We start from the raw sequence: 25,203 nt of genomic DNA, 5'->3' as shown, positions 1-25,203 counted from the left end.
TTCTGGGAAGTTAAGACGAGGGAATACGAATCGAAGGCTCCAACGGCCAAGTTCCACTCCTCCGTGAAATTAAAATCTCCCAACGTGGTCGGCCGCTTCCGAGATAAGATTGGCGCCTAACTCTATGCAATCCACAAACCTTCCCCTTCCAGTAGGCGGTGTCCCTATCGGTGGAGTGGTGGCAGTGTTGAGTCGCCACTCAGCGTTAGCCTAAAGTCTGTTTGTGCCACCCGGTTCACCTATTTGGGAATAGTGGGAAGACCCGGTGACTCTGGGGTGAATTCCCCAGGCAGAAAGATTGGTGAAATGAGGGGTTGGTAGTATTCTTTTAGTCAAAGTTCGGTTCATATAATCATAAAACTACAGTCTGCCGGTCGACTCCTGGCCACTTCAATCCAACTTACCTCCCGATCTCCGCAGTCCAGCTGCCAAAACATCCTCAGAAATGACAAGACTCGTCGCCGATCCAGACTACCGCTGAGACGAATTACCCCTAAAAGTGCCCGTTCGATGGTATCCTGCTTATCCGGGGAACCCCGGCACTCCGTCCCACACACAAATAATGGCCAAACCAGGTCGTGGGCGAAATATGCCAGGTCGATGAGATGCGATAGATGATCGAGAATAGCATCTCGAGAAGCCTGAATGAGCTCCTGGGACGGAGCGGGATCGGAGAGCACGCGGTGACTGTAGATCAAACTCGCATGATAATACATGTGAGTCAGGTGTTCGAAGTCATGCCGCGCGTCGGGATATTGGAACCGGATGATGTGATTCAGCTGGAGCGCTCGGTCTCTCGCCGTTTCAATTTCGCCCACGACATCTTCCACCCGCGTCGTTTCGGTATTTGGACTGCCGCTGAAGTTGATTCGCTCGGCGCGGGTGACACAGTGCATGATCCGGACAAAGTCACCAAAGACGGCAATCTTGTCGTTGATTGGGATATCGTCAATAACATCGTAGGTGGCATCGAACGTGGTTAAGCCGTTGAAGACGGCGGTGAAGTAGTATTCGTAACGGAGAAAGTTATCAGCAACGTCGGGAGGTCGGTGGAGCCCAATAGCCTGAAGCTTCCATTGTATGATCGCTCGAGCACCTTGGATATGTAGTCGCCATTGTGTCGTCTTTGCCGAGAGCAGTTCTAGATTGTAGAGAAGGAGAACCGTTGCCAGAACGAACCGGGCCTCATTCGCACAATCTAAGGAAATGGGGGCCTTTAAGAGACGTTCTAGATGTTGTGGTAAGTGGGACAAGACTCTGTCCCGGTAATAGAGCGACTGAGCTTTTAGGTGATGAAAGTAAGGCCGGTCGACTGTATATTTATGTGTGAGGTCTTCCGACGACATGGCCAGCAAGGAGTAGCGAACGATCGGCGACGCATGGGAGAGGGGGAGTATAATTTGTCGCCATGGGTTTTCTGGACCGTCTACCCATGCGAGCTTCGTTGCAATGTTTTGGTCGAAGTGATGCAGCAATTGACATGAAAAACTATCAAGTGGAGGACTTGGTCCACGGTCTACTGATATCAGAGGCATAACCTCGTTTGGTCGCGCAAGGGGATACCCATGGACTGGGTCTCTGGAGTCGCCGTCAATAGGTACATCTCTTCTTGAGTGACTTCCTCCACTGGTGACACCTTCCTTCCATCGAAGAATTAACCCATAGCCGGGACATTCATAATTTCGCCGCAAGCACTTTCGGCAACTGGGTAAGGTCCTATCACATTGAATTCGGCGTGATTTACATTTCGGACAATCTACCTTGCCACAATTGGTTGGTGAGACGTGCTGGGGAATACTTTTCCATGGGGTTCATCGTTTTACCTTTAGACGCAACGTTCGTCGATGGGGCCTTGGTGGCCATAACCGGCAACTGATATCACGCTCGACAACGAGACGATGGTAGTCAGAACTGATCGTCGAGGAGGTCCGAGGGGCAAAAGATGCGCTTCTGAGTCCAATACACGCTTACAAACCCTGCTTATCTAATTTCCGGTGAGGCCAAGCAATTTTGGCATGGATATAGCAGGATTGGACACGGCTTTCCAGTGCGTCACTGACGTCCTTGGGACAGATTTGATAGTCCCAGACCTATTAAGCTCGGAGTCTTACAAAATCTGCATAGCTCTTCCAAAGAGGAGCAGTTTTGCCGATGAGAAGCCCGCCGGAAGGCTTGACGGCTTGTGGATCCGACCATCACGCAAAAGGTAAAATTTCCTGCTTGGCTTCCTGTTTGGACACTTGGCGTGTCTCCACCGACTCCGGAGACGTACGCGTGGAGTGGGAGATTAACCATTAACACCAGTGCAGTTAGGGCAGGAAATGGGATATACCAATAGAAGCTCTTTCTGCTTGATGTGCACAGACCTTCATAAGCAGAGGTTCGCTGTTAATTAGTATTAGTACATAGTGTAAGCTCCTCCCCGAGTTTCTCTTCCCGATCTTCCAATCCTGCTCGACAAGTATTCCACCACCTCGATGAGATGCTATGGAAGCCTGGGGCTTACAATTGACTGTGCCAAGCACCCATACTCTGCTGGAGTCAGGTGGTGAGAGCCATGCTCCCCCAATTACTGGCTCCATTGCCATCGCAGTTCCCTCTTCAGGCTTGAGATCCTCCACGGAGAATTTCCCCAAGTTTGAAATTAGTTTCACGCGATCAGTGACACCCAAGCCCTGTGATGTCGTCGTTCCTAGCAACAATAAGAGCTATAGTTTTTTCTTCAAACGCAACTCGAAGCACAAATCATCCAGAAATCAGAACTCTCCCCACGCGACCACACAACCGGAGCCCAACGTTGAGACACTGGTACAATATGACCTCTGCCATGCACCCGATGAGATAGATCCGAAAGAGGGCGAGGATGAAACATGGCTGAAATTTAGTTTCTACCTCCCTATACCGAGCAACATCCCGCCAACGACAGAGACGGTTCTAGGGAGTGTGTCCTATGCGATCACTGCCACGGTAGCGCCCTCAACGATATCCAGCACAAGGATATTGAAGGACACGCAGCAAATAAAGATGTCACGCCGTGTAGTCTCTGAACCGATCCGGCATATCCGACAGTATCCCGGCGAAAGGGTGCTGACGGAATTATCCATGGTACCGAGTCAGTTATACACAGACACCCCCGAGGAGATGAAGGTAGCGTACTCACTAGAATGGGTGGCCCATTCAACCATTGCAAAGGGAGCGCGAGACATGGAAGTGAAGTACGTGGTGGGCAAAGAGTTGAAGTGGAGGGTAGAAGAGACCGTCAAGTACCTCTCCATCTCGAGGGGTGGTAACCCGCAAAGAGAGGCAGTAACAACAACCTGCAAAGAGCAACGTGTACGGCAATTATGTGAAGGAAAGCAGAAAGGCCATTGGGTAGCAAATGGAGGACTACAAGGTGGTGACCATACGATTGAGATCCCATTTGACATCAACATTCCAGCAAAAGTGAAGGCATCAGATGGAATAGATTTGTCTTCATACCTATGTCATCACCAGGAAAAGGCCTGCGATTGCAGTCCCAGTGAAACAACCGGTGTCATAGTCGAGCACAATCTGATACTGGAAGTTATTACGGGCCAGGATACCTTTGACGAGGCAACCGGAAGGCTTGTAGATCGCAGACCCCGGATGAAGTCCTTCAATGCCGTTTTCCCTTTTCCTATTAAGAATTTTGTCAGTGGGGATAGCATTTCGCTGAGCGAATTCTATGTGGACGATACTCTTCCGAGATACGACGATACATATCTACGGCCACCTAACTATGCAACTGCCCGTTGATCGTCATGTTCAGCTTATAGCCAATTCACCTGTGCTCTATCCTCAGCCCCTGAGTTCAGCAGGAAGGGGGTGAAGCCCTTTTGCGTGCTAAATCGGAATTTCCTCGGAAAATTCCCATATTCTCATTCACGGAGTTATTATATTCGTTAGATATACCCATTGATAATGAATGCATTTTTTACATTGAATAAAGTGTGATCGGTAGATAGTCACTGTAAGGTATTAAAATCGTAATTCCATGGTTAGGGCAGTGGTCTAGTAACAATAATGACCTGAGTAGGAATAGAAAGGCGGAGGGTTTCTGCTAATAACCTTATCAACTCTTCAAACTTCTCTCTCTTTAAGCCCTCCACCTACACTACCCGTGAAAATCCAAGGAGGCATTGCCGCAGCAGACAATCTCACGAGAAAGCAGTTCCTAGACATGTTGCACATCCTCTTCTCCGCAACCGGCGGGTTCGAGACCCGTCTATACGGCTCAAACACACCTTTGATCCTACCAAAAGAAAGATACAACAAGATCATTATATTCTCACGCCTTACAGCCCAGGAGCAGATATGTGCACCAGTACAAAACGCTACTACCCTCTATCACCCCGACTCGTCGCTCGTCCCTCCTGCGTTCCCAGTTTGATCGCATGGAGGAGGATGAGGAAGTGGAGGTCAGAGAGAGTCGGCGGGCTACTCCACACAAGAGGTCTAAGTAGCTGCGTGGTTGCCGTACACTTTCAGTGTCACCAAGAACTCGAGATAAAGCGTTTCAGGACCAGATCCGTAGACGAGACGGCCGGTGCGTTATAACTGGTCAGATAAATCTTGAAGCATGTGTGGACAGATGGATTCAGTGGGACACAGACCACATTTTCCCACTAGCTCTGGACAGTATCTTTCAGAGCCAAGGGTACTCAAAACTTGTCACATACAATACTCCGCCGGGGATAACCTCACCTCAGAATGGGATTCTACTTCGTAAAGACATTCATGCACGATGGGACGATTACTCGATAGCCGTGAACTCGAACGATGGGTACAGGATCCAAAGCTTCACGCCGGGGACGTGGGAGTATCATGGGAAAATTCTTGATTCCGTGTGTCGACAGCCAGGCAATCCATTGAGTGTTGTTGATGGCTTGTTACAGTGTCATTATGAGCAGGCTGTGCTGTGCAATATGCGTGGAGATGGGGGTTCCGTCATTCGAATTCGACTTCCCGCCGGGGATAGATATGATGGCGGAGATTAGGGAAGGTCCTGCGCCGGCTGAACGAATGGAGGCAGAGCTGTGTGGGCGGTTGTACGGCGTCCAAAACGAGTTGGATGTTCCAGCCAGAGGCACAGAACAGGATGAAGAACATACATGACTTGGATTTTGGGGAAGATGTTACATGGACCTCGTGAGAATTGGCTTTGAAATCGTGTTAGTAGGAATGGTTCTGCACTACGGAGCATGGAGTGACTTGGAAGTATGTTTAAGTATATTCGACGAGCTAGTGGCTTTTACTACGTGTGCAAACCCCATGGGCAGATATCTATCTCAATAGCAAGATCTGGAATGGGTATGAATTTTGGCTAAATATACCTCTTCCCTTAAAGCTAGATATATCCCTTACATTAATATAAGTTTATTTCAATAAAGTAGAGGGAGCATTGACTAGCCGGTCCGTACACTAGTATAAGGAACACTCGATTATCAATCATTAGAAGTCCGCCTAGGAGTGAATCTCTCGGGGTAACGTTATCATCGGCTTCACCGGGAGTTGCTTCTTCCCAAGCATGGTCACTAATACATCGGACCATTGCACTACCCGCCCCCCTTGCTTGTAGATCATGCCTAGTGAGAGGTGTTTCTGAATGAACCGTTTAGACAGGGGCAAGCCAAGATCACTAATCACTGTGCATAAACGGATGGCGGAACTTCGCATATGCCGGGTAATGAATGCATCTTCGCTTAGCTGTGAATATACCAGGACCATATAACGATGTCACTTTGAAACACGATTGTCTCTACTACTTAAACCATAGAGATCAGTATGATTGTAGTGGCTCTGGTCATCATTGTCACACTTACAGCATCGGGTAACCGACCTCATAATGTATAACTTGCTGGGTTATTAAGACAGATATAATGGCTTTCCACGGTCTCTCAACTAGAAGGTGTATTAAACACTGCGCAGATCAACCATATTCCACCAACTTCTATTACTCATACAAAGAGCTCCTCGACAGATAAGTAGAACATCGAGGAGTGGTAGATCATTGTAGCCATTTCCAACTCACACCCCCGTTAGGCCCAACCATGGTCTCGACTCGCACCCACAGAACAGCACCAGTGGCAGCGAAAAGAAGTGCATAGATTGACCCAAAGACTCGTCTTTACATTCGCACCAGAACAAGTCTCTCTTGTATGTAAGTCCAATACGGCCCCTACGGCACTGATGAACCATGTATGGCGTTCAAGGCAGTATTGCCGGCTCTGTACCATGTGTCTCCCGAACTCCACGCTTATATGCACAAGTCATGACGTAGTATACGTGAAGCGAGCTATGTGTTGAGCTAAAAGAATCGTGGAGTACATATTTCCGACACTATGCCCTACACTGTAGTAGGCCAGGTCTGCTGTCTGGAAACAACCGATTCTGGAACAAAAGTAGACCCGATAGATCCTTCTGGGAGGACCACGGAATAAGAATAAAGGGGGGATTATATATGTGATGTAGATGCCAAAGTTGGGGGGTTTAAGAGCATCACTACCCCTAAAGAAAAGACATAATTGCTCAAAGGAAGCTAAACTGCCCAAAATTGGCTACAGAAATGGTACGAATCTCAGTTCACCGATCAGGTTAACTGTTCAGCTGCGCCACTATCTTGCAGTCTTCGGCTGCGGAGAAAGGTATCCACTGCGGTGGACTAAGTAAGTTCACCAACTCAGCCAGCCACACCCGGCTTCCCCACCTCGTTTGAAAATAAATCAAGTTCTCATCCTGCCCCGGTAAGCATAACTATCCGTGTATTATTTCTGTCCAAGTCAATGTGATTTCAGTCTACCAGGTCAAACGTATAAAAGGCCGCTCAATATCTACGTAGCGTAATAGGATCTGTGGCATTTAGCCGGCTTAACCAGTGTTCCACTGCGCCATTTTCAGACATCATTTCCACGAGGCTTCAATGCTAGATATTAAGGTACCCACCTCTACATGATATGGGCCAATGGAAGTCTCATAAGAACAATGCTGCTTGCGGATTGAACGCTCTAGTTGCCGAGTATCATTCTCGCAGAAATGGCGAACAATAATGGCATAGGATTCAGCTAGATTAGCTGTTTCCACGACCCACTACCTAAAGTGGCACATACCGTCAGCAGCACTTCGGTATCACAACTCATATCTGCCGTTGTCGGTGTACACTCGCTTCGCTTCTGAACCACAACCGTAGTTGTTCCCCACTCACCGAGTGGAGCAAGAGCGTGGCTCCAAATCTTCGCCATCAATCGGCCGGATGATCATCGCAACTTTCATTTCACACTAACGCTGCATAGTTGTAAGAGTATGCATGTACCCCTCACTTCAGCTGGGCACAGCTGAACTGGAGGACTAGAACATGTCGACCATTTGGCGGATTTCTCTACTATATCAGGAGACCAGCAGAGAATCTCTCAATCGACGATCCCCTAGAATACGGGATAATGGTCTCCGCTTGTGGCTATGTACGATCGTGTATGATGCGCTTCATCTACATATAATTGGTTCAATAATGCCTCAAGATAGATGGACCCAGTGTAGTTTTAGAAAGTCTATTTATTGGAAGAAACCAGATATTATAAGTCATAGCCATATACTGGCCACGTTCTATAAAGCGTAGTTTCTCGTGTAAATCCTAATAAGCCTTAGTATAATCTATCGATCTTATAAGCAAAGCAAGAAAAATTAAGAGTCACAATTTGATAGATTTAGCACCATGATGAAGTTCTTAACCATCGGCCTGACCAACAGCAGAAATAAAACATTCCAACCTGAAAACTACCGCAGGTTTTTATCCACCCAAGGTCGGTTGGTTCAGGAAGGCTTTGTGGACTCCTCGATCAAACTCCCTGACTTTTACAAGGATGTAGCTCTTGGCAGTCCTCTAAACTTGGAGGTTTGGTTTTTTTAGAGATGTTATTTAGATATCTAAGATGACATTAACCGTTGATTTGTTGAAAGGTAAGTGACTATAAATGACTCGTTATTCATTGACTATTTGGCGGCCAACTACTTCACGATAACTAGTGATCCATTCCCTTGCTTCTGCCGCTTGGGACAGCTGTCCTATCAACCCGAAGACTAGCAGTGCAGATCGTTCCAATAATCAAAATGCCCTACTTCATCGGCAAAGGTTTGCGCCCGAGCCACACTAATTCAGTGGCTATGGTTTCATGATTGTTAGCATCTCTCTGGCTAGACCTATAGTAAAGTTTCTGGTGGAGGGGTAACCGTCTCCACTTGTGGTCATGTACGATGATGTACCTTTGGACTTCGCATACCGCGCTCATCCAGCAGCACACGTACACGTAATTGGTCCAAAAATGCCTCAAGACAGATGGACTCAGAATAGTTCTAGGACCTAGAGGCTTTATTTATTGGAGGAAACCAGGTAGCATGACTCATCGCAACGATCCTAGGTAGAATATATAAAGTGGGTTGTTGCATAGAGTCCGAACAAAGTCCTCGTGCAATCTCAAAGACTCGTCAAGAACATAACACATACAAGGAAAATGGTGAGATTCGTTACAGTGAAAGTTCTGTATGTGGTTTAACATTACCTATATGACAGGGCCGCTACACACGTGAAGAGATTGACTTTTGGAGGGAAAAATTCAGGGAGATTGTGAGTGCATGCTGGTGACAAAGCTGTGTGACTGCTGCTAATTCCATAAATTCTGGAAGAACACCAACGGTGACCGTATGTGTCTTGTCTATAGAGCTACTGTCTCTAAAGGCTCATGTATTATATTTACTAGGTTATATCGAACCCTATGAGCTCATTGCAGCTGCGAAAGAACAGGGTTTTGAGATGAGCGACGATGAAGCCAAGGAATGGATTGAAGAACTGGATGGGAATCACGATGGCAAAGTCTCATTTAGCGGTATGTTACCTCTAGAATCTCCACCGGTATTAGAGCTTGCTTGCCTGTACTCACTGTCATGGACAGAGTTCCTTACAGCGTTTGGAGAATTGAAGAGCAAGCAGTGATATCGGATCCCGTTCTGATAACAGATTTCCACACAAGCTTTACTGTTTAGAACCAAGCAGTCAATCTCGAAAGTGGTTTATAATACTAGTACTGACATTGTGGCCATTGTAGCTGTTATATTATATTTGTACAAAACAATTGCCTCTGTTATCTATAATTAATTATGTTCCATATAATCCTCTCTATTGAAAGTAGAAGCAGCCCATCATAAAAGAGCAGGGCAGGGGTATAAAGAGTCTACTTGAAATTCTATAAAAAGTAGAAATGAAAGGGACCCATGATGGCAACAAGAAATGTCACACATCACTTCCTCCGGCTAGGAACTGGAGCTCAGTTAGAGACGTATGCAAAATGTAGATAGTACTTTGGCCATCGAATATATCCCATGAGTACTTTAGTTCACTTCGCTGTGAGTTAATCCACTATGGCTGCAAAGACCTGCTTAAAGGTCGCATATTTTGGTCAAAGGAGTGTGGCTTTCGTTTTGGTTGTGTCCATACCATGTGTTCTAGCCATGTTTCAAGCTGGTGATAGTTAGCATTTTTCCAGCTTCAGCATTCTAAAGGGTAACTAACTCGTGTAAATCTGGCACCGATCCAAGTAAATACCGTGATCAATGTCAGGGACCCTCCAATCAAGAGAAACCAATACCAGCTCGGGTTGTCTTGAAGAACGTCCACGTTCATTCCGAGAAGACTCTAGACAGGTCAGGAATTGCTGTAACGTCATGGCTGATGGTACCCACCGAGGCAAACATGAGAGGGAGGAATATGAACTAGGCTTGTCAGTCAACGTCCAAGTGCGATGGAGCTCATTAACTTACCGTGATCCAGCTCAGCCGCTTCATACTCGCGGCTAGACTAGTTGACCTATGAGCTTCATTGATTGACACCCATGCAAATTCCTGAGCAATATCGAGTTATAAGTAGACCACAAGACCCGCCGCTAAGCGAAGATAGTAACTACTCACCACTTGGAGCAAATCACGAATCCCCTGTTCCATCTTATCGATCTGGCTCGAAACGTCATGCTCAAAAGCAGTGATAATCTTACCCATGTACTCGCTAAGCTGTCGGCTTTCGGTGAACGTTTGGTACTGTGCGACAAATTCTCTTGCCTGATTGAGTTGGTCTTCTAGCATCCATTGCATCTGGGTCCACTTTTGCATATTCCCCGCTATAGCGTCGATTAGAAAGTCGTCTTTTCCAGCAGCGGTCAGCTGATATGATCGCTAACAGCTCAGCAAGTCAATATTTGTGTCCGGACAGCATTTGCTCCCGTGCTCACTTACCAAGTGTCCGAGATTCCTCCTTTCATCCCGACAGAAGCACATCCAGTCGTCCTTCCAGGTTTGCATGAAAAGCTCAATAAGCTCCAAGTCGCTTTGCGGGGTCCAGCCAAACGGCAGATTGCTGAAGTAGTGAATTGTTTTAGGAGGCGCTTCAAGTACTGACCATTCAATCGTTCGGATGCGATAGTGCTCGCCACTGCTGTCTTCACGAGAGTCCTGCGGATCTTTCATGTTTCGGAAACGCGTGACTATCGACAGACTAAAAGTCCTGCACGGACTTCTGTTGCCTAGCGAGAATTTTAATTCGTTGGGGATATTGTCCATCTGACAATATGTCTTCCATGCCTGGTTCTCTCGAAAGAGTCTGATGGCATATGGAAGGTGATCAGCTAGGACGATATACGCAGGGGCAAGGCAACTCACATCAGATGACTCTCGTCTGGGCTCTTTGTCAGTTCTCTCATTTTCTGGTCGAATGTATCTTCTGAGATCCACTCTACAGCCTGTCGCCCGTCTTTACGGGTCATTATATCCACGGCGATGCTCTGCTGGATGTTGCTAGAGTACTGCGCGAAGTCGTCATCATCGTCCTCAATCTCCAGGATTTGAGCACGTTTGCCGAGTAAAGTGGCTACCGCAATGCGATCACGCTCCTGGATTGTCATTTCCATTACTGGTATGGAGGAATAACCATCCCAGTTCGCTTTATTTAGACCCACTAGAGGTTCCGCTGCTCTCAATGTGCTACAGGGTCCAAACCAATCGCTGCTTTTGAGCCCCTGCGTACTTGCCTTGTAGTCTAAGAGTAGCCTCACGGTCGGCCGGTCACTTTGCTGAAGGGCCATCCTCATGAGAGGGATTGCACTGTACTTATCTTCCTCCTTGAGATTGGACTTGTATCGCTCTAGGAACATTTTCAATAGACGGGATCGACCTTCCCGTATAAGAAGATGTAGTGACACGCAGTCCTTTTTCGCTCTCTCCGGCTCTACGCCAGACATAAGCATGTCGGCAATTTCGTAGTGTTTCCATTCCAAAGCATAGATGAGCGGCGTTTTCCTATGGCGATCAATCGAGTTCGGATCTGTCCATGTCGTTCGGAGCAATTCTTGGACCAGCTGCCGGTCGCCTCGCTCACAAGCCCAAGCCAGGAATGTTCGTCGCTTCTTGGTAACAGGCTCTATGCTTGATTTAGGGCCCAGGATTGAACACCATCGCTGGAAGTCCACCGGTTCTTTGGTAGTTCCTCGGTCTGTCGGACTGCTTCGGTCTGTATTATTTAAGAACCACCATAAGGGTATCTGGCCCTCATTGTCACGGATCTCAACATCGGCACCGTGGTTAACCAATGTCTCTACTATCTGTAAGTGCGAGCTCTCAGCAGCCCAAGATAATGGGGTTCGACCGCGGTTATCTCGACTATTTGAATCGGCACGACCATCAACCAAAAGTCGCTCAACCGCCAAATTATGCCCCCTCTCGGCAGCTCGAGATAACGGTGTGCGGCCCCACTTGTCTGGAAGGTCCGACAGCGCGCCCTTCTGCAAAAGCAGGCATACCATCTCATGGTCTCCTGCTTTTGCCGCCCAATGCACGGGTGTTTCTCCCGTATGATCTCCGAGATCGGGATCGGCACCTCTGGCAATCAGGAGGTCGAACAGGATTTCTGCCTTGAGGCGGCTTTGGAGTTCTTCCTTTGAATTGAGTGAAACCGCTCGGGAAAAGAGGGTTCGGCCCGTGCGGTCCTGAATGTCAGGGGACACGCCATCCAGGAGAGATTGTGCTGTGTCGACGTGACCTCGTTCAATGGCTTGCAGGATCTCTGTCATGCGCAACTCGTCCAGTGATGGACGCGTGGTATTCGCGACGACATTGTGCATTTTATTAGACTTTTCGATTCGTCAATTGTCCAATTATATAATTTTAGAAGGATGAGGGGTATATGAACCTAAACGTTGGTAGGTATTTGTACCCTTTGGTTTTTGTTTATTTTTGATCCATCCCCTGCATGATTAGTGTACTGGGTCCTTGGTCGTTGATCAGAACTGAGAAGATCACTGGACAGCCTGGCCCTAAATCTGCTTATTCGTATTCAGCCTAGCAGCTCACGTGCATCTTGCGGGATACTTATTTCTCTACATATCGACCAGGATAAATTCAACCTGCCACTAACCCTAACATTGCATCATGTTTAAATATGCTTCTCATTTACAAGCGTATACCGATATCTGGCCAGACCGTTCTCCATATCGATAAAGGCCTGGTTCGCGTCACTTAGCGGCCGTTCCACCACCCACGGCTGAACATTCTTCTCAACAGCCAGCTGCAGCATCTCCTCGATCTCCTTCGGGGACCCGATAACACTCCCCGAGAGCGACTTCCCTTTCGGAATAAAGTCGAAGGCATAAAGAACAGGCAGCTTATCCTCAGGTGCGCCCACCTGAACCAACCGACCATAGGAATCTAGCAAACCCATATAATCCCGTAACGGCATGTCCGGCGACGAAACGGTACAGATAATAAGATCCAGACTGGCAGCATGAGTCTGAGCCCAATCCTTCTCATCCTCGGTAGCGATATAGTCATCAGCACCCAGCTTCAACACATCGGCACGTTTGGACTCCCTGCGCGAAACCCCCACCACTCGATCGGCGCCAAGAGCCTTCGCCCACAAAATGGCAAAGTGGCCCAATCCACCGACGCCGATTACCCCCACGCGCTTTCCCGGTCCACACCCGTTGGCCTTCAATGGCGAATATGTTGTGATGCCACCGCAGAGCATCGGAGCAGCGTGGGCAGGGTTCATCTGGTCCGGGATCTTGATTACGAAGTGGCCCGGAGCACGGTTGTAGTCGGCGTGCCCACCGTAGGACTTGCCGCCGTTCAGGTAGACGCCGTTGTATGTATCGGCGCGGCCTTCTTTCCAGCACATGTTCTCTCGTCCGGCGGAGCAGTCGCTGCATTTACCCCTTCGGTTGCGACAGGAGTCGGATTGGGCGCCGACTCCAACACGGTCGCCGACTTTGATATGTTTGACCTCGGATCCTACCCGGACGGCGATGCCGACGATCTCGTGGCCGACCACGCAGGGGTACATGGTTGGGCCCTGGCAACAGTATGTTAGTAGATTATATACCATAGGAAGAATCACTATATTGCCAAGGAGAGAGGAGGTAACGAACCCATCCACTACGAAGCGTGTGTATATCAGAGCCACAAATACCCGAGTGTGTGATTTTAATATCAACGTCAGTTTCTTCCCACGGCTTCGGTTCGTAGGTCTGCCATTTCATGTTCCCAACGGAGTCCTTGTCAAGGCCCATCCATCCCTGGAAGACGTAATCAGAATTGCTGTCGGAGGTCATGATTGGAAGTACAGCTGCAGTCTATGCAAAAAAGATAACGAGGAGTAGTAAGGAATAGGGAAAAGGCACGGATGAGAGGCTGGGTCCATACCCAGTATTTGTAGTCAAGTTACACGCGCGGACTTACACCGCTCTACATGCAGTAATCGAAGAGCCGGAGATTAGAGAAACGGATATTCTGATGACAACCATCGGCTTTACAATGTTGGTAATTCCGGGTAAAGTGGAGAACTGCAGCGGATATCTTTTCCTGGGCGTTTTGCCACTGCTACGGATGATGATATTGATAAGACATAGCATGACCCGTGAATACCTTGCAATGCTGGTTCTAGGAGGCCTTAGAGCCTGGACTTTGTATATCACACTGCGATAGTACATGGTGGAACGTATGATATCCTTTGGTGCTAATGTAAAGTGCTTACAAAGAACGCCTTATAAATCAACTTCCCCGTGCGGCATACTAGTACAAAACATGATGCAATCTTGGGGTTGAACAGCGAACTAATGCAGGCTGCTACTTCGTAAACAAAAGCCTGCAGGACCATATGACTCGATTTCCGGCATTTGAAACGGACAGCAACGGCTAGAGAGGCATAAGCCCCTTACATCAACTAGACTTTGAGATATCCTATAGTGGAAGTTCCTTGTTTGTTGAATACCAATCTATCTACGGTATACGAAGGCGATAGAAGGAGGTAGATAAGTATTCTGTAGAGTGGGCCATTCCACACCGTCCCATGGTCCGCTGCAATGCAAGCTGCTTACGCCAAGCCTACTAAACCCGAGTAGTTGGAGAAACTTTCTACACCGATAAAGTGTGCCGCATGTCTAGTACTTTGGATGCTTGACCGCGTGTTAATAAGTTTAAAATTCACACCAGACACTGATCATGCACCATCATACATGAAAAAATAGTCTAATAAGAGCTTAGCCGGCCAACAGTCTGAACGACGAGCTGCCCGTTTATCCCCGCTACTCATCGTTCGCGGTAAGTGGGGTTGCCACGATTCTACCAAATTTATAGAATGTGACATAATAGACGGTACAGGTACCATGATGATGTTAATCTAGACGGAGTGACTTGTTTGCCTCAAATCCATGGCTTTGTGGTCAAGGATCGCTTTCTCTGGGTTCAGTGAGTTGAATAGGTCATCATTAACCCAGCCCTAAACATAACCACGGATAAACAAGATGGCGAAGAAGAGGCAAGGTCTTATCTTTGGTCTCGGACATCAAAGGTAAGGCATAGCGATCCAGGTAATGCGCTCTAATCTCCACTTGCGCGTCCAATAGCGATAGTCACCCAGCTCACCTCCTCCCTTCAAAATATAACTAACACATATATCCACATTTTAAGTTGGACGATCAAATTAGCTTGTTATATCCTAAAAGCTTGATTAAATCAACTTCATTGGATAGTAAGTATGGAAGATAAGGAACATTACAATCTGATCCAAGGCATAGGCTTATTATCCAAAGAAATCAAGATATTTCCTAGGCGCACTCGAGTGTCGACGCTAAAACATGCACAAGACAGGAAATTTACAAGCCGAATGCCAATATATTAGCCTTCATAGAGACTAACGAGGAAGTATTTGACAGGATATCACTCCTATAGTCTACATTTGCAAACTTACTCTTGGCATTATGGAGTACTACCCACTTGGTCAAGCCTCTCGGGAATTATGTGTGTTCTCTGGAGTTCTTCTTCGTCAATATCTTAAGGGCTTTGTGAGCTGTTGGGGGAAGGTCATTGTAGCCGGTCAACTCGTATGGAAGCAGACTAGATCTACCTTGTCCTGAATATGCTTTGGGCTATACCGTTTAAATTCTGATAAATAAACAAAGGTCCAAAACAGGCTGAGTAGTCCTTGCATTCGAGACAGCACAGGGACCAGAAGAAGTTGGCTAACATTGGAGTTATCATGAATTTGACTTCGTGAAACCAAAAGAACTATAGATCTGTATAGAGCATTGTCCAACCGGTCTCTTCAGACCTAAAAAAGTAGTGACATATTGAGACCTCTCATTCTTCACCCGGATTTCCCCCTTCCAAGAATTTAAAGAATGTCAACTTATTTCCATCATGATCCTCGATGGTGAACTGCCGAAAGCCCCATGGCGTATCTTCAACGTCCTCCGTAATTGTCACTTCGTCACGACCATTCAAGTATCGGTAGTATTCGTCTAATTCCTGAGTCCCAAGTGCGATCATGGCTTCTGACGCTTTGAACTCTTCAACGGAGGCCAGGGAAAAGTAGAAATTGGCGTCGGCTTTTTTACCCATGAAAATCGAACAAAAGGTTAATTCGGACGTGCCATTTTCAGGTTTGACGCTGCCAAGTTCGAAGCCGAGAGTTTCAGTATAGAATTGGACGGTGCGAGAATTGAAGTAGATTGAAACATGGGGATCACTTTCCATGCGGATTTGGTTATATTGGTGGTAATTTTGTGGTTTTCTTGTTGCTTGGGCAGATGTTATCATACATGTAGTGTCTACAGGGGATTGAATATATATATCAGGGAGGACCTCATTGCTGCCTATTGTTGCCTGGTTGGATTAGTAAGGCTGAACAGAATTCGAGACGCGCAGAAAGGTTATTAGGCTCAGGAGGGAAGGAGACTATTTCCTTGATGGACTGTTTTCAATTCAAGCTACTTATGAAGTTCCTCTAAGTGAAAAAACCTCGCCAGGCCATTATAGTATAACACCTCCGGCCAACAGACTCAAACAAACCCTTTTAATTGTCCGGATCCCCTCCAACAAATCCTCATGGAAAACTGCAAACGTGACTTGCATCCACCCTTTCTGCCCCTCAGGCATATGATATGCTCTCCCTGGCACTACTGCTACGCCTGCCTGCATGTACGCGCGTAAGGCGAGCATCTCCTCGTCCCAAGCTGTTGCGTTAGGGGCTAACCGAGCGAGTACGAAGACTGTTGCATAGCTCGGGAAGTACTCAATACCAGTGGCTTTGAATGCGGTTGTCAGAGTTGAGTATGCCTTTGCCAGTCTGGTAGCACTGAGTGTCAATAGCTTTGGCAGCTGTGGTAAGGCGAGCACTTCTTTGGCAAAAACGGTCGACAGCACCGATACATGTACGGACGCCACAAGTCCTACGACGTCCCTGAGGGGCCTATTGCGGGTGATGACGCAGCCCTAAACCTTGGTCAGGACTCGACTATTGATCCAAGGAAGTAGAAATAGGGGTAACTGTGAACGTACCAGTCGAACGCCGCTCGCGGAGAGATCTTTGCTCATGCTCCAGACGACATGGATGCGTTGCGGATCACATCCGACACGAGATGGGTCAATGCTTAGACAGGAGATGAAGGGTTCCGGATTCGTAAAGTCCGGGCTAGTGAAGCTGCTGAGGGCAAATGCCTCATCTGAAACAAGATGGATGTTCCGTCGCTGACAGAACGCCATGCACTGTTCTAGAATTAATCGGGAGTAGGGTCGACCAAGGGGGTTGTGTGGATTAGCGAGTACGAGCGCCCTGATCGGACAAGATGCTTTCTCGTACGACTCTTCCAGCGCTGAGAGGAGAGCCGGTCCGAAAGAGTCCTCGAGGGAAGGTACGACAACACCGACGGGGCGGACCCCCGAGTGCAAGGCGAAAAGTGCATCATATCCATCTGCAAACACTCAGTAACCGTGAAAAGCCACTGTGAGAACTTGGTTCACTCACTCCAGTAAGGACATGGGACAAGTACACCGTCACCCGGGTTACAAATGTTGTACAGAATAGTATCTAGACCCGCGGCTGCCCCAGCTGTCACAGCGATATTATCTGCTGCTACCTGGGAATGGGAGCGAAAGTGAGTATTGACAGTACTCGCCAGGAGGTCGAGCAACGTTGCATCACCGAAGAAGCCCTTAAGCCAATCCAGATGCTGAAGACAGTCAGCAGGCGTCTAGCCGTCCCGTGGGATGCGCGGCTGGGTGATTAGCTACCTCGTAATACAGACTTGTCTCGATGGCCACTTTTGCCAACTGAATGATTTCATGACGGATAACCTGGTTCTCCGCCATGGACAAATCAATCTCATCGCGATGCAAGGCGGGGTTCAGCACATGGGACGGAATCCTGCCAAGCACCTGAGTGACATTCAGGCCACCGCGAGTGGATAATAAACCGTCAACGTTCGTCATGCTGGCAAATTGAGATGCTCGACGGTTGGCCAAGCAGACACTGCTCAGCACCATGGCAGGGGCAAGTTATATCCGCTAACATGCTGACGATAATCCTTGGACACCCGTGCCCTACTCCGCCCCAACTCGTATAAACTAGATTAATTATTAGCCCGCAATCCCACCTCGCCTCAGGTAGACTTGTCTCGTACGTGTCAGGACTGTACCATACCAACTCAATACCATGTCTCGCCGAAGCCATGTATTATCATCATAAGCCCTAACAGATTGACACTACAAACTCAACTACACACCAGTTCTATATAAACACAAGAATAACCATATCCTAGCACTTGTTCGCTCGCCATCGTCTCCCCCTAGCACACCATCATCCATAATCTATACCATCGTGTCTGTTTTTCACTCATGGCTACCATAACCATGCTCGTCGTAGGCAAATGCTTAGTCGACTTATTACCTGACCTATTCGGAAACGAGCCAGACCCATTAACCCCAGAACTCGATTGGGTCTTAGACGAAGACCGTTTTCCCAAGTATGACATCGTTTCCGAGGTCAGCTTCATGAATGGCGTCGTTAGTGGTCGTAGAGCGGGCACGCTGCCGATCATCATGGCGATGTTACGCTCCATACCCGCCCACATGAGACCCATAACGGTTGTGTAGGAAGCATCGCTGATGCCGTTTTTGAGACCCAGACCGGATTCAATGGTGCGAATTGTAGCGAAGACGCCCGTTCTGGGTTATCGTTAATTGAGGTCTGGTGTAGAGTTGAGAAGGAGAAGGGTGACTTACATGACACCGAGGCCCATCAGGCCAGCACTTTCCAGGTATGAACGGATTCCAGGATTTCCGTGGTGGATCGCATTGTGCGTACAACGAGATGGTCACCACAGTATTGACCACGAACACCAGAAATGCAGTCAGGTAGCATATTACTCGCAGCACGGTATGGCGCGACCCCTTTAGGATACGCAGGTAGGATAGACATATGGATATTTTAGCAAAGCTCAGGGCATTGATGCAAAAGACCTGGGAAAGCAGATCATAGTACATGGCGGTGACGGCGTCATTTTTGGGGATGTAGATTAGGTGGCATCCTAGGCCTTTGTCGACGGCGATGCAATCAAAGATAGTCGCTATTAGGGCTTGAACCTGTGGATAGAAGGGATTAGATGTCGCCCCTCACTACTGGATAGTGCAGTGAATGAGATACCAGGGCAAATATCGTAAGATAGTCATCCCAGCTCATGCGAGCATACAAACTGCGAGCCACACCCCGCAAAGACACCACAATGAATGCACACACGAAGGTGACAGTCGTGCCAACCAAGAGTCGGTAGCCGATGCTCACATCAGGCGGCCGGGGGCCTGCCATTTGCTCCATACTTGAAGGAGCTAACGAGTCGAAAAATTTGGAAACCACAGCAGGAGAGGGACTTAGGATGAGAGGTCAAGTCGGCTCCGAAAGGGTGGGTATTCGCGCATTGAAGAAGAAAACATCAGGTGGGCTAAAGCCAGCGCACAGCGGGGATATTGCACGACTGAGAGCCTCGCCGCTGGCCCCATTGCAGGAATGTGCACGCGACATCTCCGATATGTCGAGAAAAGGACGCAGGACTGGATGGTCGTGCAGGAATACGAACGAGTGTCATACGTTGCAAGTGCAAGGTTGACGGTCTGCACGCTACTCTGGACACAGAATATGTCTCCGACTGCCCAAGGACAGGAACAGAAAACTAGGTGTCGATCCGTGGCACGAACCTTCTGTCCCCGGTGATATGCTGACAGATGATGGGTTACATCACCACTCCCCTAGTGACTTTATATCTCGCTTATTCCGACTCGCATTAGCGGGACAGAGTTGGGGAAATGATAGAAGTGGGCTCGACTGCTAGTCTGGAGGGCCAGTCAGATCCTCATGGAAGCATGGTCAGCGGGGAATACAATGACAATTACATGATGAAGAAAGTATAATATAGTAGAAGACTAGGCTGAGTCGAGACATCAAGCTAAGCATTACCCCACTAGCTTAGCAGCTCACGTAAGACTGGGGATCGTTGGCCAAGAAGAGGCCAAGAATCATATCTTGTACCGGATAATATTTCCTCGGCGCTTGGCAAACGGAGTGAGAGATCATCCCACACTGGATTGGTTGAAACGCATTTATCTACGGGATCTGCGCGGTTATTCTCCAGCGAGATATATAGGACATTATCTAAATAGTTCAATTTGTTCAATTTATAGACAGGACTCAGACAAAGTGACGTAACGTGAAGAATTGCCATGGCTCGTATTCATCCCAAATAAAGTAGTAAGATTATTACAGAATCTTCCCCAAAAGCTCATTCAGCTCTTGCACTACAAACTCCGGGTTATCCTTCTGGATAAAGTGACCCGCATTGGGCGCCTGCAACGGCCCCTTACTATACTCAGCCTCGGTGATCTTGGCCAGACCCTCATTATACTTGTGCCAGTATGGGTTGACAAAGCGGTTTGTGACGGGCTTTGGCGGACCCATCTTAGTAGATTCTTCCGCAAAGGTGTTAAAGTCGTGTCCCACCACCGTGACGTACGGCCCATGGCCATCAGGGCCCTTCAGAAGGGGACCGTCACTGGCGGGCAGTAACTCCCGAAGGTTCCGTCGGCTCAGACCTTCTTTGTTGCCAACATCGGGGTGGAAAATGCGACGCGCACCCTCGCGCACGGCGCAGATAGCCTCCACCGGAAGAGGCCCCAGACTAGCGGGATCGAAATCGGGGGCATCTGGGTCGGGGAAGACCGATACGAAGTCTGAGTTGGCGAGGATGCTGTCTAGTAGCAGTAAGCCAGCAACAGTGCCGGGGTATTCTTGGGCGTAGATACGTGCGAGAGCGCATCCGATGGAGTTGCCCACCAGCACCAGAGCGACAGAGTCCACATCTGTAGCGCCGAGTTTGTCGGCGCTAATCTGGGTGATGAGCTGGCGCAGGTCGCGGACGGCGGTCAGACAGTCATGACCGTGCGTCGGGTCCTCTGCGCCGGCATCTGAGGGATCGCGATCGGTTGTCTGGCCTTGGCCATAGCGGTCATACGTAAGGAATGCAGGGATAGGGCTGTCCTGGCGGAGGGCTTTCAATTGGGCAATGACAGGTTGCCAGAAGGCCTGTGGCAGACCGAGGCCATTCAGGAACACAACCAGAACGGGCTTAGATATGCCCTGGGCAGGTTGGTAGTTGTAGCTCAGCTGCGCTGAGGGCTTGGTGGTGAGGGCGAGAGTTTCAAAGTCCGCCATGTTGCCAAGGGTTGAGGCGCGAGAGGATGATTAAAGCAACACAAGAAGCAAATACAAGACGGTCGGAGAAATTATGAAAAGGCCAAGCTCGTCAGGGCTTTTATAAGCGTTGGAGACGCGGCTGAAATGAGGGGTAGATTTCTGTTATTTATTTTGCCTCGTCTTATGGTAATTCCATTGTTGGTCTCAGCGCTAAAATGCCAGCCTTGCGATTAGTCTGCGTTAGGGCTGACGGGCTTGCGGTTGGCCCCCCACCCAGTGTACAACATCATGTCCTGATCTCCCCTAGAGAATAGTACAAGAAGCATACAGCTCGCCATCTCCCGCTAGAATGACATGTCCAAGTGGTCCCATACATTACCATGACCCAGCTTAGCATAGAGACATTCGTGGTCTTCACAGCCTTCGGGCTACTCTGGCTCTCGTATGAATATTTTCGACCCGGGAGTATACTAAGGCGGTTTGCGAGCATACGAAGCAAGCTACCTCCCGGTCCCCCAGGGCTCCCGATCTTCGGAAACATGTTCCAATTTACGAGAGCCCGAGATGCAGGGTTATGGGGCCCGTTCGTAAGTCCAGGCTTCTTGCCCTCCGCCGGTATGACAAACTGACCATCGGATCTGCAGCTAGCCTCACTACGCCAATACGGTCCAATGACCACACTGCACATGGGCTTCCAGACCTGGGTGGTGCTGAATGGCCCGTAGGTAGCTACGGATATCATTAACAAACATGGTAAGATCACCAGCGAACGACCAGACATGCCCATTGCTGGTGATCTCGTCAGTCACGGTTTACGCACTGTCATTCGTCCCACTGCTGCATGGACTGAGGGGAGACGCGTGATGCACCATCTGCTCAGCGGATCCGTTCTGCGTATATACGGCAACTGGCAAGAGATTGAGTCGCTCCAGATGCTCTCTGCCTATCTGCGGGAGCCCAAGCACTGGTACGCGCACCACTATCGCTACTCCATTGCTGTGCTATACCGTCTTGTCATGGGGGAGAATCTCTCCAAGACGCAGGATGAGTTAAACGACTATCAGAAAGTAACGATGGAGATCACGTTGAGCTCACTCAACAGCATGGTTGATTTCTTTCCGCGGCTGGATCGCTGGATTCCTATCTATCTACAGTGGTGGCGACCGTACTGGGCAAAGATGGGTGACTTCCATCATTCGGTGTTCAAATCGTGGTGGGATCCCATCCGTGATGCTGTCCGCCAAGGGACAGCCAATCCTGGCTTCGTGCGAGACACACTGCTCCATCCAGACATGCGCTACAAGGGCACTGAGGAAGAAGCCATGTATCTCGCCACGTCGGTCATTGCAGCCGGCAGCGACAATACCCGCATGACGCTCAACACATTCATCATGGCAATGATCAGCCATCCGGAAACGATGGCTCGCGCTCGCCAGCAGTTAGATGCTGTCTGCATCAACGAAGATGGTACACTACGGCTCCCCGGCATGGCGGACTTCGACCGTCTACCCTACCTGGCTGCTATGGTTAAAGAGGTCCTGCGCTGGCGACCTACAACACCCGTCACGCCGCAGCATCAGCTGACAGAGGATCTGGAGTATGAAGGGTACCGTTTCCCGAAAGGAACATGCTTTGTAGTCAACGGGATTGCACTTGGTCAGGTATGCGACAACCCAGATCAATTCGATCCATCGCGTTGGCTGGACGGGAACGAGGGCAATATCGTACATAATCTCTGGGCGTTTGGTGGCGGAAGACGTATCTGTGTCGGTTACCGAGTTGCCCAGCAGGCACTATATGTGGCTATAGCACGAATTATTTTCTGTTTTGATTTATGCGCGGTAAGTGTTTTCCTTCTCCTTTCACATGGTCTGTGTGGCTAAATCAACATAGGATGGTCCGATCGATACACGGAAGCTTAACCATTTTCACATCCATAACGAACCATTTCCTGTTAGGGTGACTGTTCGTAGTGCCAAGCATGAATTTCTGATCAAAGAAGAAGCAGAGAAAGCGAGTACAGCTTTTTAATCAGTGGCCAACGGAGCAGTGCACCAGCAAAGACAAGCCAGGCTGACTTCGCGGAAGGTTGTATCGTGCTAGACATATTGCAAACTCACAAGGCACATATCTGCAGGTTGATTTCTTGTATATATTGCAATGACAAGTAACTATTTTCTTTACGGCCCATAGAATCATTGTGGTGTTACCAGCTCGAAGCTGACAGGAACCTGATCAACAACGCCCGTTTCGTCGGCGACGCAATGAAACTAACACCAGGCGACATTATGTGTTGTCCACCGCCACTATTCCACTGCTTCGGACTCGTAATAAGATTTCTTGCTTCTTTCTGCTACGGGAGTAGTAAATACCAGAAGCATATTCTGCGAGATATTGGGAAGCGGTTAGTGCATCACAAAGTGACCGGGGCTCGTTTGTAAACAGTTACCTTGTTTCTCAGTTTGAGTTAGGGTAGTTATTCCTGGGGACCTAGAGATATGATCATCGCCTAGAGTTCTTCTCGGAAATACGTCAGGGGCATCCTTGTCAATGAGGAATCGGCAGAGAGCAATTGTTGCATGGCCACACATATAGCTGTATCCATGGCCATGTATGTACGGGATACCCATATGGGCTTCCCCAGTCTTGGTTAACTCTGTCTTTGACCGGAGGATGGCCCCAAACATATCTGCATGGCCTCTAGGTTCAAGTAGAACCATTCTACAGATATGATCATGGGACTTTTCAGCCTCTGCCTTTTGTTCGAGAAATGTCCCGGACAGTTCTGAATAGCCCGAAATCATAAGGCGGGTTGGCATCCCATATGTGTGCATTTGACGGTTTGAATAGGACATTGGCCATCTGGAAGACTTAGGGACTTCATCACATTCATTGTCAACCAAGGCTCATGTATACTGCTTGAGCGCAGTAGGGATAAGTCAATTAGACTGGGAGAACCACAGCAACCATGTATATCCTTGCTAGAAATCAGCCAATGTAAGTAAGCATTATATGATCTATTCGGGCTTCCCACGAAGACGCGCCAAGCTCACGGTTTACCCCTCAGTTTTGAATGATGCACGAATCCCTGCCAAACGCCAGTGGTGAGCCACAGCCTACACGCCATTATCTCATATCTCTCTAAAATTGCATCTTGTGGAGACATTGGGTGAATCCTGATTGGTTCGTTGACCATGTATGTTTCTTGTCGTTAGAAGAAAATGTCATCGACAGCAGCGCGCCGTTAGGGGATAGCAGAGTAACTCCAATACTGAAAGAAGAAATCAACTATCCGGTATCGAATTGAGTTTCTAGATCATTTTATCATGTCTCATCCCCTACGCGGCGCGCCTCATCTGCATTTGGCTATATTACAAATAACCCCGGCGTATTGTTTAGTCCCTCCGCTAAATGTTGTATTTGGACATGAGGGTATATCCGTTCAACAAAGTACTCCGTAAATCAATCAGGACTAGCGCAATCTTCTTACTATAGCAAGCTTCCACGCCGCCTTCCTGAATAGGACTAGTAGCTGCGCCAGCCCTATTCAGTTTAGTGGAATGTCGGGCAAACGCGCTTTTCGGGAAGTCCAGGTTTTCAACTTGACCCTTAGGGCGTCAGGCCGTTGTAGGTCGGAAAAATATACCAAGGTCTATTGTGACTGGCTTTACATATATTTCTATTTTCATATAGATAGATAATGTTTTCTAGGAATTTCCCTGATTGGGCCGGCCGGTAAGCGGACCTAAAGTCCCACACTAGGTTTGAGCGTTTGATAGGCTAGTCTTGGATAGCTCAACATAACCCAGTTCTTCAATACAATGCAATGAGACTCATCTATGGAGTAAAGATTCAAGAAACAATATTTAGGATTACAAGTTCCTTTCATTATCGGTTCTAGATTATTAATCTTGTATTTATCCTTTATCAGTCAAATGCTCATAAACAATCGTATAAAAAGAAATTCATCGAATATATAGGAAGTATATATATATAACGACATGCTGCCGAAATGACGTCAATATAGTGCTAATATTATTGACAACTTAAGACGCCCATCTCGATTTTCCGACAGGGTGACGGATTACAGTCAACGATCAGGCTTGGAGTTCATCCATAAGGCTCTCCAGGCA

General features: G+C 48.3%; 10 protein-coding genes across 10 annotated transcripts; 4 read left to right on the top strand and 6 right to left on the bottom strand.

The window, feature by feature from the left end:
* Positions 1 to 8: 8 nt before the first annotated feature.
* F9C07_1382775 (fungal-specific transcription factor domain-containing protein) lies at positions 9 to 1,961 on the bottom strand. Its single transcript, XM_071508042.1, has one exon. The coding sequence runs from the start codon at positions 1,533 to 1,535 to the stop codon at positions 345 to 347; it is 1,191 nt and encodes a 396-aa protein (XP_071364888.1). The 5' UTR covers positions 1,536 to 1,961; the 3' UTR covers positions 9 to 344.
* Positions 1,962 to 2,391: 430 nt separating this feature from the next.
* Positions 2,392 to 4,043, top strand: F9C07_1382741 (uncharacterized protein). Its single transcript, XM_041285214.2, has one exon. It carries the CDS (start codon positions 2,488 to 2,490, stop codon positions 3,775 to 3,777), a length of 1,290 nt encoding a protein of 429 aa, XP_041144270.1. The 5' UTR covers positions 2,392 to 2,487; the 3' UTR covers positions 3,778 to 4,043.
* A 697-nt stretch (positions 4,044 to 4,740) lies between these two features.
* F9C07_1382737 (uncharacterized protein) lies at positions 4,741 to 5,175 on the top strand. Its single transcript, XM_071508041.1, has one exon. The coding sequence runs from the start codon at positions 4,903 to 4,905 to the stop codon at positions 5,134 to 5,136; it is 234 nt and encodes a 77-aa protein (XP_071364887.1). The 5' UTR covers positions 4,741 to 4,902; the 3' UTR covers positions 5,137 to 5,175.
* A 3,234-nt stretch (positions 5,176 to 8,409) lies between these two features.
* Positions 8,410 to 9,004, top strand: F9C07_4609 (uncharacterized protein; the record flags this gene model as incomplete). The annotated part of the gene is made up of 6 exons (XM_041285213.2): positions 8,410 to 8,432; positions 8,495 to 8,528; positions 8,585 to 8,638; positions 8,698 to 8,713; positions 8,772 to 8,897; positions 8,964 to 9,004. The coding sequence occupies 6 exons, from the start codon at positions 8,410 to 8,412 to the stop codon at positions 9,002 to 9,004; spliced, it is 294 nt and encodes a 97-aa protein (XP_041144269.2).
* Positions 9,005 to 9,427: 423 nt separating this feature from the next.
* Positions 9,428 to 12,176, bottom strand: F9C07_2230497 (ankyrin repeat-containing domain protein; the record flags this gene model as incomplete). Its single annotated transcript, XM_041290670.2, has 7 exons — positions 9,428 to 9,529; positions 9,581 to 9,703; positions 9,751 to 9,780; positions 9,829 to 9,909; positions 9,976 to 10,236; positions 10,297 to 10,660; positions 10,720 to 12,176. 7 exons carry the CDS (start codon positions 12,174 to 12,176, stop codon positions 9,428 to 9,430), a joined length of 2,418 nt encoding a protein of 805 aa, XP_041144268.2.
* Positions 12,177 to 12,487: 311 nt separating this feature from the next.
* F9C07_4606 (putative quinone oxidoreductase) lies at positions 12,488 to 13,661 on the bottom strand (the record flags this gene model as incomplete). Its single annotated transcript, XM_041290669.1, has 2 exons — positions 12,488 to 13,402; positions 13,479 to 13,661. 2 exons carry the CDS (start codon positions 13,659 to 13,661, stop codon positions 12,488 to 12,490), a joined length of 1,098 nt encoding a protein of 365 aa, XP_041144267.1.
* Positions 13,662 to 16,359: 2,698 nt separating this feature from the next.
* Positions 16,360 to 19,201, bottom strand: F9C07_2201613 (1-aminocyclopropane-1-carboxylate synthase; the record flags this gene model as incomplete). Its single annotated transcript, XM_071509521.1, has 8 exons — positions 16,360 to 16,778; positions 16,845 to 17,300; positions 17,354 to 17,558; positions 17,683 to 17,818; positions 17,869 to 17,952; positions 18,202 to 18,552; positions 18,692 to 18,969; positions 19,031 to 19,201. 8 exons carry the CDS (start codon positions 19,199 to 19,201, stop codon positions 16,360 to 16,362), a joined length of 2,100 nt encoding a protein of 699 aa, XP_071364886.1.
* Positions 19,202 to 19,981: 780 nt separating this feature from the next.
* Positions 19,982 to 21,236, bottom strand: F9C07_2149046 (Alpha/Beta hydrolase protein). Its single transcript, XM_041285208.2, has one exon. The coding sequence runs from the start codon at positions 21,086 to 21,088 to the stop codon at positions 20,138 to 20,140; it is 951 nt and encodes a 316-aa protein (XP_041144265.1). The 5' UTR covers positions 21,089 to 21,236; the 3' UTR covers positions 19,982 to 20,137.
* A 214-nt stretch (positions 21,237 to 21,450) lies between these two features.
* F9C07_2201612 (cytochrome protein) lies at positions 21,451 to 23,101 on the top strand (the record flags this gene model as incomplete). Its single annotated transcript, XM_071509520.1, has 4 exons — positions 21,451 to 21,657; positions 21,715 to 21,774; positions 21,796 to 22,911; positions 22,964 to 23,101. 4 exons carry the CDS (start codon positions 21,451 to 21,453, stop codon positions 23,099 to 23,101), a joined length of 1,521 nt encoding a protein of 506 aa, XP_071364885.1.
* A 127-nt stretch (positions 23,102 to 23,228) lies between these two features.
* F9C07_1382452 (uncharacterized protein) lies at positions 23,229 to 24,216 on the bottom strand. Its single transcript, XM_071508040.1, has 2 exons — positions 23,520 to 24,216; positions 23,229 to 23,454 (listed from the first exon to the last, which is right to left on the bottom strand). Exons 1-2 carry the CDS (start codon positions 23,923 to 23,925, stop codon positions 23,357 to 23,359), a joined length of 504 nt encoding a protein of 167 aa, XP_071364884.1. The 5' UTR covers positions 23,926 to 24,216; the 3' UTR covers positions 23,229 to 23,356.
* Positions 24,217 to 25,203: the final 987 nt, after the last annotated feature.

The sequence above is a fragment of the Aspergillus flavus genome, chromosome 3, assembly GCF_009017415.1.
Source record: "Aspergillus flavus chromosome 3, complete sequence".
NCBI classification, from domain to species: domain Eukaryota; kingdom Fungi; phylum Ascomycota; class Eurotiomycetes; order Eurotiales; family Aspergillaceae; genus Aspergillus; species Aspergillus flavus.
This window is presented reverse-complemented; position numbering and strand designations above follow the sequence as displayed.

Coding starts and splice junctions, on each gene's coding strand:
- F9C07_1382775 (XM_071508042.1), bottom strand. CDS start 1,535: ATGCCTCTGATATCAGTAGACCGTGGACCAAGTCCTCCACTTGATAGT.
- F9C07_2149046 (XM_041285208.2), bottom strand. CDS start 21,088: ATGGCGGACTTTGAAACTCTCGCCCTCACCACCAAGCCCTCAGCGCAG.
- F9C07_1382741 (XM_041285214.2), top strand. CDS start 2,488: ATGGAAGCCTGGGGCTTACAATTGACTGTGCCAAGCACCCATACTCTG.
- F9C07_1382452 (XM_071508040.1), bottom strand. CDS start 23,925: ATGTCCTATTCAAACCGTCAAATGCACACATATGGGATGCCAACCCGC. Junction 23,455..23,519: donor AACTCAAACTGAGAAACAAG/GTAACTGTTTAC, acceptor AATATCTCGCAG/AATATGCTTCTGGTATTTAC.
- F9C07_1382737 (XM_071508041.1), top strand. CDS start 4,903: ATGGCTTGTTACAGTGTCATTATGAGCAGGCTGTGCTGTGCAATATGC.